Source organism: Haplochromis burtoni, unplaced genomic scaffold, assembly GCF_018398535.1.
Source record: "Haplochromis burtoni strain Fernald_Lab_line unplaced genomic scaffold, NCSU_Asbu1 Contig_82, whole genome shotgun sequence".
NCBI classification, from domain to species: Eukaryota; Metazoa; Chordata; class Actinopteri; order Cichliformes; family Cichlidae; genus Haplochromis; species Haplochromis burtoni.
In genome coordinates, this window is record NW_024582443.1 from 1,730,738 (window position 1) to 1,753,647 (window position 22,910).

The following is a 22,910-nucleotide window of genomic DNA, read 5'->3' on the forward strand; positions in this document are numbered from 1 at the left end:
TAGGACAAGCTGATGGCATAAGATGTAAGTACAACTCCTCCGGTTTCATATGCAAAAAAAATTATTGCGCTAGCTTACGTGGTTGCAGTGCTACCGGGATTTAAAAATAGTTACGCAAAATGGAGCGTGTCCGCTCCGACCGGCTTTAAAGGGTTAACTGCACATCAACTTCGTAACAGTTGAGATTGAACATAAAAATAATAAATAAACATAAAAACAACAAATGTCTCACGTTTTGTTGTTGCCGCAAAATGTTGTACTGCATGATATTCCGTCTCCACCGTTGCTGGATGCTGCGTGTATAGAGCAGGTAGTGCAACAATAGAAAAATAGTTGCGGGACGGCACTGTGTAGCGTTTGTCTAGGGTGTTGATCATTTTCCTAAATCCCTCGTTTTGCACAGTGTTGATGGGAGCCATATGTTTGGTCAGGTGATAAGTGATAGCCTCCGTAATTTCTTTGTGCCTGCGGGAGTTCGACGGGTATAGGGAAGCGCTGTATAAGGTTCCCGTTATTGATGTTTGGGTGGTTGACCGGGACGGATTTTCTCCTGTCACTTTCTCGTCATCCCTGACGTGCTCTGTTGTTTTTTCCCTGCTAATGTTAGCATCACACGGCACAGCTTCTATATCACGTGGTATAAGGCTCCGCTCTTGTCATTTGTTGAGCAGGAAGAGTGAGCGCTTGTTTTCATGCAGATTACGTCCCGGATCAAAATGCGGTACAATCGTCGTCGTCTTTTTTTTTTTTTTAATCGTTGTCATTTGGAAATGAGATCGCACATAAGTATGAATCGAGATCGCGATTTTCTAACGATTAATCGTGCAGCCCTAGTTTCATCTTGACAAAAGATTGTTTTTTGGGGGTTCCTATCAGTTGGTTTGCCAGTAAAGCACAGTAATAACATGAGCAGCAAACCATGTGGTAGTAGTTTTGGCAATATCTCCATACAGCTTGTTGGAAGATGGAAACGTTGTCCAAAACTTGGCAGATTTTGCGTTGGCTTTGGACACGATGAAACACAGTAGACCAACCACCAAGAACACCAGCAGATAACACAGTACCCCAGATCATGACAGGTTGTGGAAACTTCATAGTGGACGTCAAAAATCATGGATTATGTGCCTTTCAGCTCTTCCGTCAGGTTCTTGGACCTTGGCTTCAAAATGAAATCCAAAATTTACCTTCTTCTGAAAAGAGAAATGCCAACTAAGTATGAGTCCAGTTCTTTTTCCCTTTAGCCCAGATAAGATGCCGATATTGTCGCTGGTACATGAGTGGCATGGCATTAGCAACACAACAGCTGGAGCTCCTTTCCAGAAGACCTTACAAGACTGTGCGTGTTGGTGCTTGATGCACTGAAACCACCCTCAGTCCCCCTATGGAAAGCTCCCAAGTCCTTGACAATCTTCTCAAGACTACAGTCATCCCTGTTACTTGTACACATTTCTTTTCCAGTCAGCTTTCCATTAATATACTTCAGTAGAGAACTCTGAACAGCCTTTCAGCAATGACCTCCTATGGCGATCCTCCTTGTGCAGGGTGTTAATTATCATGATCTGGACACCTGTTGAATCAGCAGTCTTTCCCATGATGATGGTTCTTAGGACTTAACTAGACTGAGAGATGCACTGTGTTTACACTGTGTGAAAAGTAATTTACTCCAACTTGAAATAAAATGAAATTCTAATAATCTGAGATACTGGATTTTTTATTTTTCATGACTCAGAAAGCATATTCATCAAAAATAAAACATAAAAGACTTGAATTTCTGCACATGAGATGTAATACATATTTGAACATGTATCCTTTTCAATTAAACTATGAAAAAATAAATTTTTAAAGATTTTCTCGCCTTTTGTGCTTTTGTTTTTTTGTTTTTTTTTAGATGAACTAGTAGAAGTGTGCGCAAGCCACAGGCTGTTTGAGTTCCACTCTGAAGCTGTGTGTGAGCACACATGCTGAAAACATGAAGTGGCCTTCAGCGGACACTGTAATCATTCCTCCCATTGGAAACACAAAAAAAGACCTCAACAACAATTACACTGAAAGTGATGGCAGACAAAATCCACAGTTAAAAAGAAATAATGTGCAAATACAACACCGGAGCCCGGCAGTTTTCACAGACAGGTGCAAACAGTAACGCGGCAGAAATGGACACGGGGACGGTGACTAGAGAAATATAACCACCATTTTAAGGGTCATTTTCCAAATTACGAACGCTTACCCCTGGTGATTTCTAGCAATGATTTCTTAATGGCTTTAGAGAGAGCTTTTTTATTTGTACGCTATCCACCTCAAGATCGCTTTCTGTTCACGTGATACAATGCAGCTGAAAGGAATCAGTGGGCAACAGATTACATTTGAAAAACTTTACAGTAATGAGTCCTTCAAAAACCAAAGCTCCCGCACTCAGAACAGCCCAAACACCAGGCTGCCGAGAGCTTTCATTACCAAATACTTTCTGTCCAAGGCAGAAAAATTGTGAAACTGTCCAAAGACCTCAATACACATCAGACAAACAAAAAACAAAGCAGACAAACATGGATTTTCTCCAATATGCCCTTGAGCTAGGCATTTATCTGCAGCTTTACTGTAGCACAAGTGTGTTCTGATCATGAGCCCAAAGTTTTTCTCTCTCCCCAAAGTTGAACGTCTTTGCCTGCCGACGTCTCCTCTCCTCTGTGCCTCATTGTCATTCCCTCTACTCTTAAAAGTTTGCTATTATATCCAGCACAACGGACCGTCCACTTAACGGCAGCGAAAACAATAGAAAAGCCAAAGTGAGTCTCCACAGCTTAAAGTGATTAGATGAATTTCTCACTAATCCCCACCTTGAGCAGGTAGGAGAACGCTCCCAGGGCTACCAATCGATTTGATACACACTCTCACACAGAGATACACACACACTCTAACCTTTTCTAAAATCATCTCATCAAAACTATTCGGGAGCTCATTTCACTATTGTGTTCGGTTTTTTGGGGGTCCTTACAAAATGGCAATTACATCCAGCGTATTAACGAAGGTGCCAAACGATGGGACCATTAAGGGAGCTGACACAAACAGATCGATCGGATATACAACAGACACGTGGAGGAATGAGAGCAAAAATAAAAATCTTTACGCGAGGCAATGGGCAACACAAAAAAAGAAGAAAGAAAGAAAAAAAGGAAGGGCTGAAAAGAGGAAACGGTGCAAAAAGCACACGCAAACAAACGAGCCGTGCTTTGTCCAGGCAGCTGTGACGGTTGTATTCTAAATGGGCCATTACAGCACAAACAAGCAGCACGCTCATTGATCGCAGGCCCACAGGACTCGAGGCACCTGAAAGGCTTTGTGCCCTACAGAGGCAGAGATACCTGTACAAAGCTCCCAGAGGAGACTTCATAAAAAAGCATGGTGATCGTGTACGCCCCGCTATGATCAATATGTTTATAGTTTGTAAGAGGCGGACGTGGTGAGTTACAAGATGCTCCGTCACAGTGATTTGACAGGAGTGCTGCTAAATGCGGTAAAAGCAAACTTATGAAGAGTTTCTCTTTTGTCTCATTAGAGCTCAGGCTTAACTTTGTGACACGGCTGCTCATTAGTTACACCCCAAAGGAAAACAAAGGGTAAAAAGCGCATACATTTGTATTAAATGACTGACAATGAAAATAAGTTTGGTTCAATGGCTTTGACTGAGCTCCTGTTTAAGAAACTTTTTTTTTGTTCAGATATGTAACCACTAAGGTCACGTTCACATCTGTGGTTCTGCTCAGCTGGTGCAGAAATGAAATATTAAATTTGCAGCCTCGTTATTTAGATCTGCCACAAACAAACCACGAGGAGTAAAAATGGAGCCTGGCAGACCGACAGGTAACTCGCTGATTGGGCGGGCTTAATGATGAAATCCTGCATCATCGTTGCAGGGCAAAAAAGTTGGTCAAGTTGTTTTGTCCAGGTTGCATAACAGAGCAATTTGTTTCAGTCTCAGTTTGTCTGCCATGAATTAACCGTTTGGTCTGCAAAATATCCTACAATGGCAAAAAATGTCCATCAATGTTTCCTTGAAGGCGAGGTAAGGTTTGCAAATTGCTTCTCTTGTCTGTTGATAGACTGAACATATTCAACATCTACTACAGAAGACCAAGACGATACTCAAGTATGTATTTCATCGAGTCCTTGCAGATTAATTTGTTTATGAAAAAACTGATCATTTCAGCTCTAAATGTCTCAGCTGTTTTCAGAATCGTGCACATTTATCTACAGAGAGCCAAAAAGGTAACGACTAATGTTTAGTATTATTAGTAGGAAGAAGCATTGCTTCTCTTATACCATGTGTAACAGGCAAATCGTGTTATCATTTTTATTATTATTTTTACCTCTCAAAGAACAAAGTCTATGATTATACCAGTGGACAACACCTTCGCTATTACAGTAATGTCCACAGGTTCCTGGATGATGGCCCTGTTTTATGTGACTACAGCAGATGGTCTCATTTTTATTTTAGTTTCACCACATCTAGGTTTAGCTTTTAGTTTGGTTTTAGTTAACTATAATAACCTTCATAGTTAGGCTAACTTATGATAAGATTGTTGTCCGTATTTTACTTTTTATAATTGTGTTTTTGAATGATTTAGATTAACGGTCACCGACAGGAACTACTTCATCTTTGGAGGTCAGCTATCAGCCACTCGTGACACTTCCTATGGAGTTCCACAGGGCAGCTATCTGAGCCCGTTAATGTTAATCAGACAGCATAATATTTGCTACTGTGGTTATGCAGATGATACACGGCTATATGTTTCTGTAGAGGCAGTGATGCTTTGACTAAACTCTCTATTACTGTATTTAATTGGCAGTAATATCAAATATTATCTATTCAGAAGTTTGGGACATTAGCAACGAGTGTAAAACCACAAGTTAAAAGTTTTTTTCTCATTCAGATTTGAGCTTTAAAGCTCATATTAAATCAAACAGTCATTTAAGTGATTAAAATGCTACTTTAATTCAAGGGGTTTAACCCCAGGTATTGTTACAGCCATTTTTATACATTTGGAGAGCCTAACCAACAACAGTATGATGGCCAGGTGAGGACTGTTTTATCAAAAATTAAGTATAGAACTTGCATTTGGTACTAGAACTCTCAATATGACGTACCAAGAGATGTTAGTGCAGGTGAGGGAGACCATCATTACACAGAAAATACTACATAAATCTACCAGGAAAACAGCAAAAACGTTAGCAGCGGCCAAAGTTAACAGTCTGCAACAATCTTCTCAAGAATAAATGCACCGACCAGCTGACCATGACAACTAAACTAGATGATTACAGGATTGTTTTCTCAGTCTGGAAAACTCCTTCACAACATCTAATCAAGTCAAAAACAGTCTCGAGGAGGTAGAAATATCATCATCAAGTGTCTACAATTACTGGTTACACTTAAGAATAAGTAGGACGGATTAGAGACTGCCAGAAAACATCTACACATCTCTAGTGTTTAATGACCATGTGACACCTGGTAGAAGCAGCAGGATGAACTGTGCAGTGTACAGGGCTTTACTGCCCGCTCAGATTCAGACAAATGCTACAAAAGTGCCTGGATAATGAACCAAAGCATATTGCAGGAGTCTCACGAGGCAATTGGATATTTTTCAATGGCCAAGTCAGTCATCTGATCTCAACCCAAAAGGGCAGCTCATCAGTTATTAAATACAAAACTGAATGCAGAGACTCACAAACAAGCAGCAACTGAAAGTGACTGCAGCAGAAGCCTGGTCTAACCAGAACCTACAGGGACAAGAGAGTAACTGTAGAGCCAGATCACTCGCATACCACAGTTACTTGGTTATATTTGCACATAAGCACCTTATAAGTATATTTATTGCCTCCTTGTGTGTGCACACAGTGTACATGTGCATGCCCTGTACTAGAAAAGATATCTGTGAAACTCCACAACACTTAATACAAAAAACATATATATTGAAACAAAACTGCTGAACACAATGAGCTTAGAGTAGCTAATTAACATCATGATGTTATAATTAGGTGAACAGCTGAAACTTGCACATGCTGAATTGTGCGCACTAAATCAAATACCTGTCTTTGAGGTTGATGAACTGCAGTTGTTTTCTTTATGCACCACTGCTGATATATGTGGGAGGGGGTTTTCCACCCCTCAATTTTCAGCAGTTTTCTTGCCTGTGGCATCTACACCGTTATATGAAGATGAAGCATGGTTGTGTTTTCACAATTTTTGTCATTGACTTGGTACTTAAGCCAAGACTGCAAATGCATCTAATAAGTCAAGGATTTAGCCATGAACTTGCTGAGACCTGACAAAAGAGGCATCTTCAATCACTGCAATATAGCGGAGATGCAGTTAATGTGTGGCTGTTATTGTGTAGTTTGACTCCACTTTTTCAGAGGCTCTGCTAAAACAGTGTTTTAAATCATTTTCACTAACAAAGTAACACTTCTCATCCAGCTCCCTTTATCAGCACATTTGACTGTATCAGCTTAATTGAACTCTTGTTTTTCACAGATAAGAAGCGAGGGATAGTTTTCTTTTTGCACATTTCATAAAAATGAAGGGAGGAAATGAAGTGAGGTGTTAGGCAGGTAGCACGTACAAAAAGAACAAAAACAGAAAGAAATCAACTTCCTCCAAACAGCTACATCTCATTAATATTCACTCCCAAAAAATACAAGATACTGGTGAATAAATTCTCCACCTCTGTTACAAGAAAGAAAGAGGCCACTGTGATGGGACTATGTGAATATTATTTGACTGAAAGTTCCCTAAACTCTTATCATACTGTGTGACTGTTAATACCCTCAATATATGAGAGCAGCTTAACTAAAACCCCTGTCCTCACCCTTTACTGTCGCTGTAATGGATGGTTTGTGAGATATGACTTCTGAGATTAGAGTAAAGTGTAACAAGAGACTTATTGTAAGGACATTTCCTAAACTGTGTGGCTAGAATTAGAAGATGATCCTGCAGGATTTGTTTGTAAGAGAACTGGAAATCATGTCTTGACATCCCACAGCCTCCTATGGTAAGATTTAAACAAATGTGGAGGTGTACAATGTCAACCTGGCTAAAAGAGAGTCTGTATCGAAGGGGCGCCATCATTTCCAACATTCGTCTTTGAGAAGATGAAAAAGAAATAAGAAGCAGAGTATGTGTTAAGGTAAGAGCTGAAAGATCAAACAGATAGAGTGCACTCTTCTCTCACACACATAAAAAGACAAATCAAATATCACGTGCAGCCGAGCATGAATAGCTCTTTGTTGGTGGAAAAAGCGTGCAGAAACATGCCAAGCTACATGCCATACACATGCTGGTGAGGCAGCCGTGCACAAACACAAATGAAGAGTAGACATACCAGAAGTTTTTGAAGGGCGTGTTGATTTCAAAGCCCCTGCGGTCCACGTCTCTGATGTTGGCAGCGGTCAGTTCCACTTCAGCGACAGCCAGCCCCGCTTTGTAATCCTGAAAATCACAAACACAAAGATAGAAAAAAAATGATAACCATTTAACAGATTATTCACATTTTCTCAGCAAAAAATATAAAAAGGAACCGTTTATCCTCTTCTTACATTACAGGATTGAGTGTTTACCTCACTGTTAAATATGGAGCTAAAGCCACAAGATCGTTAGCCTAGCATTAAGGCTAGAACCAAAGAGAAACAACTGGACACAAACACTCGTTATTTCTACTTTTTTTTTTCATTATTCTTTTCACCTGCATCTTTGCAACAAAACAAACAAGCATGACCAAACGTTTCGTAACTCAGAATACACAAAACATAACTCTTTCTTTTAAATTTTTAACAGAGAGGCTAGCTAAGCTAAGCTAATATTACATGACATTTACGCTAACATCATGTTTGGAAAGTACACAATTAAATACCTTGAATCTTCTCAGCTTAGTCTTAATAAGGATGCAAATAAGTATTTTAATGAATTAAAATTCACTGTACTTTGAATTGCTTTGTTAATTTTTATTCTAGCTCATCAAACAAGCAAATCACCATTTGACCTTAGAACTGAAGAAGCTTCTCGGATGAGAGGTGAAACGTCTTCAAGCAACTTAAAGCAGTCCAGACGCTTTTCTTTGCAAGCTCCTTTGACTAATAATCTCAGGGTTCTCCTACAAAGAGAAAGAAGTCTGGGGCTTTTCTGTGTGGGTTTTACATGTTCAACCCATGTCTGTGGAGTCTCTCCAGGTACTTCAGCTTCCTCCCACAGTCCAAAGACTTACATTTGGTTAGATTATCTAGTGATTATAAATTAGCCATATGTATGAATGTGACCATGAATTGTTGTCCATCTCTATCTGTTATCCCTGCAACAGCCGGTTCAGGGTGTAGCCTGTGTCTTGGCCCTTGTCTCTTAGCCCTCCATGACTCTCAACTGAATAGGTGGAAGAGAATAGATGCATGAATAGATAGATGGATGGATGGATGGATGGATGGATGGATGACCAAAGACTGGAAAGTAGCTAATATCGGCCTGCTGCCAAACCGGTCGGACTCTATTAATGTTGTGCTTATTTGCCTCTTAAAGGCCCCTTTTATCTTCTTAGTAAATAAATAAGCATCAAAATTGATTGTGAAGTGTTGGCCTAACATGGCATTCTGAATTGTACTGAAGCAAACTGCGAAAGTTTTTTTTTTCCTCACTAAAAGAGTGTTACTTTCCTGTACATCTTTATTTCCCCCACTTTTAAAGCACAGACATATGCTTCAAGTTGAAAATGAATGCAGAAAATATTAAAAACAATGTTCCCTAAGGGGCCCTGCAAATATTTGGCTTCAACCACTGGGCAGTATTTCAAGCCCCTTATGGTCAAATTACAGACCCTGCTTAATAAGGTGGGATCAACAGGTCAGCTCATTAAAGTCGCAACCTGTTACTCAAATGAGGCTTGAATGTCAACACTGAGGAAGAAGCACAGTCACAGCTGTATATATAGTATATACTAGAGATGGCACGACACCACTTTTTTATGTCCGATACCGATACCGATATCATAAATTTGGATATCTGCCGATACCGATATGAATCCGATATAGTGTTTTTTAATCAACAAAACTGTTTTTTTTTTAATATCTTGCTGCATTTTGTATAAGTTCATACTCAAGTTTAAATAAACAACAACACTAAAACCATTCTGTTATACCTGTATGTAAAAAAAATACACTGCACCCAAAATATTTCATAGTTCAGCAACACTGATCAATCTAATAAACTTAAACCTACACCATCCTCCCTATTCTGGTATTTTAAAGAGTACTTAGCAGAAATCTTAAGCAACCTAAGTGATAGGGTTGCAAACTCCCAGCAAAAAAAAAAAAAAAATAGGGAACCACCCCCCAACCTCCACCTCATGATGCTTAATCAACGTAATCAACTTTAATTTGATGCAGTGTGGAAAAAAAAATGCACAGAAATAAATTATTTTTCAAGAATAATTAAATAGATTCAACATCTTCCTTCAACAGAACTGCAGACTGCACAGATAGTATCTTCCCAAAAGAAAAAGTATATAGCTTACTAGGGTATTATTAGACTTAACAGTTACTATATACAGTAATGGACTTTGGGTGTAAGATTCTGATAATTATTTATTAAAAGCTAGACATTTTAAATGAGAATAAGAAAGAAAAGTATGTCTTTGTGCCCTTTCCCTGTTAATGCCCTAGCCCCCCTGGCTAAACTTTGCTAGATCCGCCCCTGCACAGTTACCAGCGTCAGCTACGTAGAAAAAGATCCTGGTGTAGAAAGTAATATTAAATAAATTCTAACAACAGCTTATCAAGCTTAAACGTGCTGCTGTTGTTCAGCCGCTGGTTTCCTCTTTCTGGTGCAAAGTGGCCAAAAACAAACAAGAGAGACGGACGTCGCGACAGAAAAGCCGATCAGCTGATCATTAAGCAGTTTCATGATTGAAGTAGCAGCAAGAAGAGGCAGTCGCTCCAGGTATTGGTTGTTAAGCTTAACGCGGGAATGCTTTACAAACATTCAGAGATGAACTTACACACTTGCTTTACTTCTCTCTGGGATAACTTTCTCAGAGATGAAATGCTGGTTTGGTAGCAGGCTTCAAATACACACAGCCGCTCTATCACGTGAGCACACTGCTCCGAAATGCTACGGTTATGAGCCGAGTTACGCCGTGTCGCAAGTTTTGTGAGGTGCTTTTTTTATATTTAATGGATCGGATTACATTTTTTATTTTTCTCCGATATCCGATCCAGTAATTTACGTCAGTATCGGACCAATACCGATACGTAATATCGGATCGGTCCATCTCTAGTATATACATATTAGAGATGGACCGATCCGATATTACGTATCGGTATCGGTCCGATACTGACCTAAATTACTGGATCGGATATCGGAGAAAAATAAAAAATGTAATCCGATCCATTAAATATCACGAAAGCACCTCACAAAACTTGCAACACGCCGTAACTCGCCTCAGAACGTTAGCACGTCGGAGCAGTATGCATCACGTGATAGAGCGGCTGTGGCATGCGGGACCTGTGGTGGTCTGGATAGCATTTGGAGCTTCGCTAGCAACCCGGCATTTCATCTCCGACAAAGTTATCCCGAGAGAAGTAAAGCAAGTGTGTAAGTCCATCTCTGAATGTTTGTAAAGCATTCCTGCGTTAAGCTTAACAAGCGACTGCCTCTCCTGCTGCTACTTCAATCATGAAACTGCTTAATGATCAGCTGATCGGCTTTTCTGTCGCGAGTCCGTCTCTCTTCTTTGTTTTTGGCCCACTTTGCACCAGAAAGAGGAAACCAGCGGCTGAACAACAGCAGCACGTTTAAGCTTGATCAGCTGTTGTTAGAATTTATTTAATATTACTTTCTACACCAGGATCTTTTTCTACGTAGCTGACGGCTGGTAACTGTGCAGGGGCGGATCTAGCAAAGTTTAGCCAGGGGGGCCGATAGGGCATTAACAGGGAAAAGGGGGCACAAAGACATACTTTTCTTTCTTATTCTCATTTAAAATGTCTAGCTTTTAATAAATAATTATCTGAATCTTACACCCAAAGTTTTAATCTGATGTAAAATGTATAGAAGTCCATTACTGTATATAGTAACTGTTAAGTCTAATATACCCTAGTAAGCTATAGTACTTTTTCCTTTGGGAAGGTACCATCTGTGCAGTCTGCAGTTCTGTTGAAGAAAGATGTTGAATCTATTTAATTATTCTTGAAAAATAATAATTGATTTCTGTGCATTTTTTTACACTGCATCAAATTAAAGTTGATTTCGATTAAGCATCATGAGGTGGAGGGGTGGTTCCCTATTTTTTATTTATTTATTTTTGTTGTTGCTGGGAGTTGGAACCCTATTAGTTAGGTTGCTTAATATTTACGCTAAGTACTCTTTAAAATACCAGAATAGGGAGGATGGTGTAGGTTTAAGTTTATTAGATTGATCAGTATTGCTGAACTATGAAATATTTTTTTTTTTGCATACAGGTATAACAGAATAGCTTTAGTGTAGTTGTTGTTTTAAACTTGAGTATGAACTTATACAAAATGCAGCAAGATATTTAAAAAACAGTTTTGTTGATTAAAAAACACTATATCGGATTCATATCGGTATCGGCAGATATCCAAATTTATGATATCGGTATCGGACATAAAAAAGTGGTATCGTGCCATCTCTAATATACATAAACACACACACACACAGACACACACAGGAACTGGATATAATGTTAGACTTGTGAGAGGGACCTGCTGAACTGTCATTGGCTTTCTTCCTCTCCTCACCAGTGACGTACAAACTGCCTCTGTATGTGGTGTGCGTGTTTGTGTGTTGCAGAGATACACCGGGATAAGTGTGTATGTGTGTGAGACACATAGAAAGCAATAGAAACCAGAAAGAGATAGGGAGAGTATACCTGCGCATAACAGCAAAGCTCTGTTAAAGCCAAAAGTTTCATCTCGGGAATCCAAACCAACCCGAGCTTTCAGCTTCAATGTTTTCTGAGGCACATTTCAGAAAATAGGGGTTATGTGCAAAGGCAGAGTTTTCACAAGTTCCACTGTAACTCTACATGCCCCTCCCTTCTCCCACTTCACCCTCAACACTCACAGCAGTTTAGACCATTTTCTATAGCCTAGAGCTCCGAGCCAGAAAGAGACGGAAAAACAGACGGGGAGACGGAAGAAGCGCACCCACTCCCACACATATAAGCAAAACATCAAAACAGAGCCGAAAACCGAGGAGTTCCAACTTTACAGTAAAGAATAATACACACTCGAAAGCATCCCTGATGCACTGAGACAAAGCCAAAAAGACGTGACTCAAAAAGATGAGGGTGACAAAGAGCGCGAGAACACAGAGGAAGGGAGAGACCGGGGAGAACGTGCATGTGAAGGGAGGTCGTGATAATCCTCACTGAGAGTGGGTGAGACAGGCGAGGGGTCAGCTGAGCAGTTGACAGAGAAAGTGTGTGTGTTTGTGTGTAAAAAGCCAGAATAAAACACCATCTTCACAAATACTCCAACAGCGAATTACAAATACTGCTTAAGTGAGGAGCACTAAACGCTGCCACGCTGTGCCAGCTATAAATCATGTGTGTTTTCTGCGCTAACTGTTCTTCACCAGCGAAAACAATTTGCACTAATTACGCCCAAACAAAGGAGGAAATGAATCGACGCCATCGACGCTGATTAGGCGCTTTTTTTGGAAACGCACGACCTAGCGGTGAGAAGACGCGCGCACGTGTGTGTGCGCGTGTTTGTGTGTGTGAAGGAGAAGAGCGCTGCCATATCTCTTGCTAAATAATTAGCAACCACCTTCTCAGAGCAGCCAGATTTTACAGATTGCAATCCAAGATGGAAGTTTACTTAAATATTTTTTCATGCTGCAGCATTTCCAGCCTGATCTTTTTGCTATTGTGTGGGCTGGATCAATTGAGGCTAATGTTGTCAAAATCTTCATTTGGCCATCGTTAGCCCCAATTACACTACTTCAAACAAATTTAGAGGACTGTAGTGAAAAGCGCGACCAATTATTCTCCCGTCCCACAGTTCCACGCAACGATACCAGGAGAGGACAACGAGGTAGCGTCATGCGGAGATCCCGTGAAGCTTTATGAGTAATTAAGACCCTTTGATTTCACAAGAGGATGACATAAGCGACGGAGAGAAAGAGAGAGATAATGTGAGAGTGAGGCTTGTATGGCCAGGTCCTAATTGAGCTGAAACTTTTGACGCAAGGGCCTCGAGGGCAGCAAAAACTTGCCTCTCTCTCCTATCAATTACAGCCGTGTACAGTTGTTGCTCTTTTAAGTTCAGCGCGTTCAGAGGTTTGAAGACGCATGACGCTGTAATGAGAGCGTGGGGGTCATGGAGTAGAAATGCAGTCTCCTTCAAAGCTCGCAGTTGCCGTCCGTTCAGATCAGCAGAGGAGCTCGATGTGGCGTTATAAAAGAAAACACACGAAAAGCCCCGCAGAAGGACAAACGATTTACATGGAAGAAAAAGAAATGACAGCAGAAGGATGTCTGCATGTGTACGCGTGCATGCAGGCATGAGTGTTCACGCCTGTCTGAATGCATGTGCCGAGAGGGCAAAGCAGTCACCTATATCTAATGACCCTCATCTCACTCGGGCAGCCAATTAGAGAGTTGGGTGTTAGCGGCCGTCCAGCCCTCACCACTCGTTACCTACCCAATATGTGCTGCAGCCTCCTGCCCTCTCCAATTAATTCACCAAGTATGGAGGGATGGAGGGAAGAAGCAAAGGCATTAGAGGTAAAAAAAAAATAACCCTTTTTACAACTGCTGAGGGGTAGGAGGCATTAATGGCGCTTATAGGAGGAGAGAGAGGGGAAAAGGCCCTAAGGCGAATGTTCTCACGCCTGTGTATGACTTACTACTTGTGGTCCATATGCAAAGCATCTCAGGGAGGTGAAACTAATTTTTTATTTTAAAAAAGTAAAAAAAAAAAAAATCAGCTCATATCAACAAAATCTCGAGAACTGTTACAAGGCGTGAAGGACAAAGTCTCGCTCACGCTTAACCTCGTGAATTCTGCACAAAGGCCGTTTGGAATATTCCAATTATTTCTCTCAGAGCTTTCCAAGTCAGTCGCTTCTCAGCACAGAGTCGCTCTGAAAGAAACCCAGACAAATAGAGGCAGGGCTCCACGTCTATCTCCAATTCCATGACCACTCAACCACTTAAAGCTGCTCTAAAAGCATGCAGGGTAACACCGTCTCACACAGAGGTAGGCGAGTTTAAAAGAGCACACATGGAGACAAAAGACTATTTGATTATTTTAAACATCGGGCGGCGAGGCAGCGAAGGGCGGCGACAGGGTGGAGAACACGGAAGTCACATGACCGCATGAAGACAAGAGTTTGATGTCTTCAATTTCTGTATTCCTCAAAGTCGGTTGAGGGCGCGTTTCAACCAACAACCAATAAAAGACACATTTTTGGTCATTTGGTTAAAACATTTTCACAGAGCTTGACTGGGGATCCTGCAGGTAGCTGTAAAGACTTTTAAGACTCTCACAGCTCTTCCATCGTGAGATTGTCTGGAAAAAACATAAAGATCATAGGTTTCTGTAACTAATAGCACATGACTCCAACGAGCGTCAGTCCACCCGGACCTTAGCATGCACAGACCTCAATCAGGGGGACTTTGATTATTCTGAAACTTTTATTCTAGCTCCAGTAGAAGGTCAGATTCATTTGGTTTATTTCCCCCATCAGCCTCAGCTGCTCTTTGTTCTAATTAACAAATGCTAGCATGCAAACACACAATTAATACCACTTTCAGACAGCTACAAGAAGCATCGCAAGTAATCTTCTCGGTGCAACCTTCATTTGACTACAGCTGACAGCGTCTGCCCACAGACCTGACAACACACGACAGTGTCACAAACACACAAGACAGTCATGAATCTTTATTTGTGTGCAGCTGAGATCAGATGAGTCCTGAGTGTGCGTGCAGCAATGACTAGGAACAGCAAGTGTTTGCTGGGCACTGCAGCAGGTGTAAACTTACTGCATGATGGTGTTTGATTACAATAAAGTTAAAATTATTTAAAAGTGCAACCCCACCGTGAGCTTTTGTCTAGTCGCAATTTGTGGTCACATTCAGTTTTAGCTTCACATGCTGTCTGGTCCATTTTCTCGACTCACGATGTTACTGAAAATAGTGTGATGGCAGCGCAGGCTTCAAGGCTGTCTATATGTGATAGACAACAACTGCGAACAGAGACACAAACCTTTGGCAGCGAAACGCTTTTATATTCGGATTGGCAAGAGGTCAGTAATGCTTCTTTTCCACTAGCGCCTTACTCCAGGGGTGTCCAACTCCATCCATCGAAAGCTGGTGTCCTGCAGGTTTTAGATGTGTCCTTGATCCATCACAGATTTCAATGACTAAATTATCTCCTCAACATTTTTTGAAGTTCTCCAGAGGCCTGGTAATGAAGTAATCATTTGACTCAGGTGTGTTGACCCAGGGTGTTATCCAAAACTTGCAGGACACCGGCTCTCGAGGCCTGGAGTTGGCCACCCCAGGTCCCTGGCCTCAGCTGGACTCTGTTCTTAGGGATTTCCATTAGGTGGTAGTCCCCAGTACCAAGTACCTTTTATAGTACCTACTTGGCAAGAGTTCCAAGCTAAGTCAATAGGTACACGACGAGGTGCAGACGTTTTAGTGACAGATCAACCAGCTGGTATACAATTGCCTCAATGCCCTCCATTGTTGTGTTGCATTTATGTATCATACAAATGAAGTCATGATACTTGAGGTCGCCTTTCTATAACAATCCCACCCACATTAAAATGCCTGAAACCGAATAAAGTCGAGTCGAGTCGAGCGGGTGCTAGTAAAAAAGAGGCCTAACGTGACTGGGTATAAAAAGAGCACCTTAGAGAGGCAGAGTTTCTCAGAAGTAAAGATAGGCAGAGGTTCAACAATCTGCAAATATCTCTCTCCAGTTTCAGAATGATGATGTGCAGACTGGTTATCTCTCATCATCAACAGTACTTAATATGAAAAGAGAAATCTGTGCAAGTAACATGGTAACATCTAGAAAGGCACCATCAGACTAACATATGGTCGCGTCAACACGACGTCTTTTTCAGGGAGAGCCTTGAATATTTTTTGCCCCCTCGCTAGTCTAATGATTACATTTGTTCTGTTTGTTGTGTCTTTGAATACATAACCAGTAACCAGCTCACCAAAGCTTGTTTTAGTCTTATTGTGTTAATAACCAATCAAATTAGTACTGTCAAAAAAGTGGTCTGTACTGATGAACCCAGAGAGATTCATTACCCCACAGTGCAATTACCTTCTGACCATTTTTAGCATCTTCAATGTTTTAGTTTTTCTGCAACTAAGCGGCCTTTGGTGCTCTCAATGCTACATTTCAGCAGGCAGCTAAGACAGGAAAGTACCACTGAACACAGGATAGTATTTAGTAGCTAAAAGGAACAGTATTTAATTTGTAATTAGTCAAACATTTTCCATTGCAATCAACTTAATATGCAAGCGTTGTAATCACGGCTTCCAAGTATGAAAAGAGAAAGAAAGGCAGGTGTAAACTGCTCTTGTTACACAGCAAAAGATTTGAATTTGTTATCTTTCAGCTAAATCAGGTATGAAGACAAAAAACGAAGAGCCTTGATCTCAAATTCAGTCGTAGCATCAGTGCTACAAAACGGCCTCGAAGTCTCTGGATGATGTTAAGTCTCACAGAGAAGATCTTGTGAAGAGCAGAGAATTTAATTAAAGCAAAGATTAATTAAATTTTCAGTCGCAATCTCATTGTGTACTCTTCCCCCCCCCTCTCCTTCCACCAGGAAAGGCTCTACTGCATGTTGAAAGTTTTCATTTCAGCTAAGATTTAACTTGGAACTGGGAGGAATTCTAAATTATACACAAGATGACAGCGAGAAATATGATCATTCAACCATCAATCAATCCCTCAGCTACCAGAGTGAAAACAAAGTGGGCAACACTTGTGATGTACGACACGATAAGACACGAAACAAGTCACTCTGCTTGTGCCAATTTGCCTATGCAGGGCATGGCAGAGAGATGGTTCTCAGAGTAACCGTGTGTGTGTGAGAGACACACTTTGCGCACTGTCTGACTTTCTTTACCTTGGTGTTTAAGTGACCTTAACCACAGCTCCATCACGGGGCTTACGGTCCATGAGAAATGGGGTAGGGGTGTTGAAGGAGGAGCTGGGAGGATGATGTTTCCAATAGCTCGTTCATCATGTTAGATTAAATACTCCACTCCACTGAACTTGAACAGGGCTATGGTCTACCTCCCTCCCTGTGCTCTTGCTCTCCATCACTCTCTCCTTTTCTTACAAAACCACCAACGCTCGATTCTCACTCATGCAAGCCCTGCACCGAACTGGTCTTTCCACCCTGTTCACTTCATCTTCCTACTTCCATCTCTCAGTTTCTGACTCTTAAGTCTCTTGTCTTTCATTTGCCGCCTGCTTTCCTCCCTGCAAAATGCACCGCAGCTGCTCCTGCATTTATGCCGAGGATTTAGCTTGTAAGCTAAAATAATACAATTAATTTGTTCACTCCCCGATTCTCTCTTTCCCTCCGATTCTCCCGCTGTCTCAGATCAAGGAAGTGGAAATGTGCTGACAAGGAGTGATACCCAAAAGAGAATTCCAACAAAGATGTTTGTTCAGGCTAATGAAGAAAATAATGAAAGGCAAACAACAAAACTACAAGAGCGAGCGAAACGAAATGAGAGCCGAGGAGGGATGGAAATGAGTCAAATGCATGTAGCATTATCAAATATGCACACAAATACGTGTCAGGCACTTTAAGAAATAGTATCACGGCTGTGAGGTATCTTTCCATCTCAGATGTTATATCTCGCTGTCGGGACAGGAGCAGGCAGAGAACAGGGAAGCTGTACATGAACAGGGACTATCAGGGTTTAATTGGACTGACATCAAATATGAGAGACTCAAGGGAAACTTTAAGAGCAAACTTATCTCTTCTTTATTTTATGACTAAAATGGAGATGGAAGGTCCACAACAACAAAACAAAGCTGTACATTAACACCAAGTCAGCTACATCAGGGGCGTTTAATTCTTTTGTTCCTATAACAAGCATGCTAATGTGCATGTAAAGTATTAATACCACCAAGAAGCCTCATGAGTACTTGTAATAATTTGAATATATACACTACTACAGTAAAGCTAAGTGGTTCATAGTTTATGGTGTAGCTGTTTTGAGTGTCATGTAAGCTTTCACTAGCCAAAAGTAGCATTCAATTTAACGCTAGGATGCTGTAAAGTTGTAACTTACTAGCCAAGTTTGTAGGTTATCACTAGTGTTAGCTGCTAATGTCAGTTTAAACATTAAAAAAAAAAACCTTCAAAGTAAGATCACATGTTTTTCTTACAGAGTTTCATGCTAATTTCTCAGTGTGTCACATACAGCTAAATTATCTTAGTATTAGCACCAAATCCAGACTGTCATCCCTATCCAAAATTTTAAAGTAAGCCTGCCAGCATATTTAACTGTTATACACAGATATGCATAATATATATGTGTGTGTGTGTGTGGTGGACAAGTTAGCATTACATGGTTAGCATTACACTGAGAACCTTCACAGACATTACATGGTTAGCATCACATGGGTTAAGATGGCGGTGCGCATAGACGCAGCAGCTCACTGCTCCTCACGTTCAGTGTTTTGTTATTTTCAAATGTAATACTGAATCAGTAGTTCTCATTTGAAGATTTCAAATGTTCACCAGAAATGCTACTACTATATCCATTCATCAACCCTCCAGAGGATTTCAACACTGCCAATAACTACACCCTTTGCATCGAGTAGTGATTTAAAAACAGCAAAAGGCAAGAATGCACCAGATTGTAAAAAATTCAATTGATCACTCAGCAATTATGAAGTAATGCAGAAAGCTGGAGGTAAAGCCGCAGCATTTTAAAAGACTACTTCAGCATTGTATATGTGCGCTGGGATCCAGCCGGCACCTCAGGGTGAATCTGAATTGTAGTTTTAGCTGTAGTTTTGTATTTTGAGTATTCTGACTGTAAATAGTTACTCCATCAAAACATCACAAAACCTCTGGGTGTATTTAGACAAGTACTTTTATGACTGCTTTAGTCACGTTGTGGAGGTAAGCATTAACGACACAGAGCTCTCAGTTCTCACTCCTTCTTTATTCGTCTCCAACATCAACTGCGCATATCGCGCCACAATACACAAGAACACACTTCCTATACACTGAGTGTGAGTGGAGCCCTCTACTGGTCCACCACACATGACCCACCCGAACACCCAGCAGAACTAGTCCAGGACCAGGGGCTTAAGCAAACGGCCGGAACGGCTGAACTGGGGGGGTGGGGAATTGACAGAGGGCAACCCAGCCCGGGAGCAAGGCTGGCACTGGCGGTCAGAAAAAGCTGCAGATGACTCGGACTTCGTTGATTTTGGGTCGCTCCTGGGAGAAAAAACAGAATCCATCAGCCCAGTGGCAGGTGGGCGGCCGCGGCGAGGGGCCTGGGCCGGGACCACCTGATCCTCTTGCATAACATGTGCAGGCTTAAGTCTGTCAACAGAGACAACTTCCTGCCGACCGCCAAAGTCCAAAATGAAATGTTTGTTGCCTGGTTTAAGAACCCTGTATGGCCCGTCATATGGTGGACGCAGCGGAGTCCTATGGGCATCGTGCCTGACGAAAACGAAACGAGCAGAGTCCAATGAACTCGGAACAAAAGTGTCAGGCAGGCAGTGGTGCACAGGACCAGGAACAGGAAATGAGTCTCTTGGGGGGCGAAAAGGCAACAAAGAGGTATCGAAACATGGGGGAGGGCTCTCAGGTAAGAATTCCCCGGGGACCCGGAGAGGCTGGCCGAGGACCAGTTCAGCCGGGGAAACCCCGAGGTCTTCTTTAACCGCGCTACGCAATCCCAGCAAAACCCACGGAAGACGGTCGACCCAGTCGCCACTTGTTAAGGAAGCCCGGAGCGCGGCCTTAAGTGACCGGTGAAACCGTTCGCACATCCCATTAGCTTGCGGGTGGTATGCTGTGGTGCGGTGGACCTTGACTCCCAGGCCGTCAGCCATAGCAGACCAAAGCTCGAAACAAACTGGGGGCCCCTGTCCGAGGTAATGTCAGCAGGGGGGCCGAAACGTGAAACCCACGTTGACAAAAATGCCCTGGCCACCGTCCCGCTGTCGTGGACGCCAGGGGTACCGCCTCCGGCCACCTGGTTGTGCGGTCCACCACAGTCAAAAGGTGCGTGAAACCCTGTGACTGCGGCAAGGGACCAACCAGGTCCACATGAACGTGATCGAAACGCCTACCCGGGACACGGAAAGGTTCGAGGGGTGCCTGTGTGTGCCGGTGGATTTTCGAGCGTTGGCATGGGATACAAACCGCCGCCCATTCTTTCACCGTCTTGCGAAGGCCCGGCCAAACAAACCTGGCGCTGACCAGCTTGACCGAGGCCCGGACGCCGGGATGAGAGAGGGCATGCACCAAGTCAAAAACACGACGACGCCACGAAAGGGGAACCACCGGGCGGGGGCGGCCGGTGGAAACGCCGCAAAGAAAGTGCGGACCGCCGTCCCACACCGGGGTGTCCTCCAGCACAAGACCCGTTTTTGTTGACTAAAGGGCAAGGACGTCCGGGTCAGCACATTGCTCGGCGGCCATGGCAGCGTAGTCGACGCCGACATACACCGGAGAAACCAACACACGTGAGAGATAGTCAGCGACGTGATTGGACTTACCAGCCACATGCTGAATGTCTGTGGTAAACTCTGAAATGGCCGCCAACTGGCGCTGCTGGCGTGCGCTCCATGGGTCAGAGACCTTGGACATCGCAAACGTCAATGGTTTGTGGTCAATGTACGCAGTAAAGTTGCGACCCTCGAAGAAAAAACGAAAATGTCATGTCGCGAGGTGCAGGGCCAGCAACTCCCTGTCCAAAACACTGTACTTGCGTTCAGCATCCCGGAGCGTACGACTGAAAAAGGCGAGCGGTTGCCAGAGACCTGAAACCCGCTGTTCCAACACCCCACCCACTGCCACGTCGGACGCGTCGGTGGTCAACGCGATCTCCCCCGACGGAAGCGGGTGGGCCAGCAGGGCGGCGTCAGCCAGCGCAGACTTAGCTGCGGAAAACGCATGGAGGCGTTCCAGAAGCCAGTCAACCGGATCTTTGGCTGTTTTACCTTTTAAGGCAGCATAGAGTGGCTGTAGCAGGTGGGCAGCTCTGTATCATCCCCAAGAACTCCTGTAACGCTTTAACCGACGTGGGATGCGGAAAAGCCGAAACGGCCTGGACTCTGTCGGGCAACGGAACCACACCTTCAGAGGAAATGCGGTGCCCGAGGAAATCCAGAACAGGCAACCCAAACTGGCACTTGGAAGGGTTGATGATCAGGCCGTGCGCTGCCAAATGCTGGAAAACCTGGCGCAGATGGGACTCGTGCTGGCTCGCTGAGCAGCTGGCCACCAATATATCGTCCAGATAAACAAAAACGAACGGCAGCCCACGCAAAACGGAGTCCATCAGCCGCTGAAAGGTCTGGGCGGCACCTTTCAGGCCAAACGGCATGCGCAAAAACTCGAACAAGCCGAAGGGGGTAATGACAGCGGTTTAAGGAACGTCTTCGGCGCGCACGGGAACCTGGTGATACCCCCGCACCAAGTCAATTTTAGAAAAAATCGACGTTCCGGCGAGATTGGCAGAAAAATCCTGAATGTGGGGGATGGGGTAACGGTGATTCTCCGTGGCATTATTTAAACGGCGGAAATCTCCGCCACCGACCGTCCGATTTGGGCACCATGTGAAGCGGAGAGGCCCATGCACTGTTCGAACGCTGTACAATGCCAAGGCGCTCCATGGTCTTCCCAAGCGACGGACAGTTTTGCGGGGTCGAGGCGGCGCGCGCGCGCGAACACCGGGGGCCCGACCGTGGGAATATAATGCTCAACCCCATGCTTCGTTACCGTGCTAGAGAAATTAGGGACAGACAGTGATGGAAACTCTAAAAGCAAACGCTGAAAAGCATCCCCGGAGGTCACTACATTAGCCCGAATCAGGGGCTCGGCGGCCCGAGTAAAACAGGGTAGCGAAGAAAACGAGAGAGCATCGATTAAACGTCTGTTAGCAACATCGACAAGCAGTCCATGAGCACACAGGAAATCAGCACCTAAAATAGGTACAGAGCTAGCGGCAACAACAAAGTTCCACTGGAAATCCCGGCCATGAAAACAAACAGTCACCAACCTTTCCCCAAACGTTTTGATGGGAGAGCCATTAGCTGCAATGAGCTGCGGCCCACAGTTCGCTGCTAGTCCGTCGGCAGCGGTAGGGGGAAGGAGGCTCTTCTGGGAGCCGGAGTCCACGAGAAAACGTCTCCCGGAGCGCGAGTCCTCTATGAAGAGCAGCCTTTCTGTATTGCCAGCGGTCGCGGCTGCTACGGCGCGCTGGCGGGTCCGTTTCCCTGGGCCGTGAAAGCGCAAGGCGGCAGGCAGCGACGCGCTCTGTCGCCAAAACGCTGATGGTAGAAACAGATGCTCTTTCCGCGGTGCCGGCGTGTAGCAATCCCTGCCGTCAGCAAGGGGGCGGATGCTGGTGGAGGCGTGGAAGGTGCCGCCGGCGAGTCCGTAGCCAGGGCGTGAACGTCGAAAGTGCGGCTAGCCAGGAGAATGCGATCCGCTTCTTCAGCCAGGGAGCGATAATCCTTCGCAGGCAGAAGCGGAGAGTTCGCAAGGACAGCTCTCACGGCGGCCGGTAGTTGGCGGAGGAAGAGGTGCACGAAGAGGAAACCACCGTCATCCGGCCCGAGCAACGATAGCATGTTCTCCATGAGCTCGAGCGCGGTACCGCCACCCAAGC

At 43.6% G+C, this 22,910-nt stretch overlaps 1 protein-coding gene across 3 annotated transcripts in view; it reads right to left on the reverse strand.

The window, feature by feature from the left end:
• Positions 1-22,910, reverse strand: part of arap2 (ArfGAP with RhoGAP domain, ankyrin repeat and PH domain 2) — a 172,886-nt gene that overhangs the window by 100,343 nt on the left and 49,633 nt on the right. For all 3 annotated transcript variants that reach the window (XM_042222247.1, XM_005925826.3, XM_014334712.2), the window contains exon 10: positions 7,374-7,480. In XM_042222247.1, the coding sequence (XP_042078181.1) occupies positions 7,374-7,480 (107 nt within the window). The remainder of the gene's footprint in view (positions 1-7,373; positions 7,481-22,910) is intronic.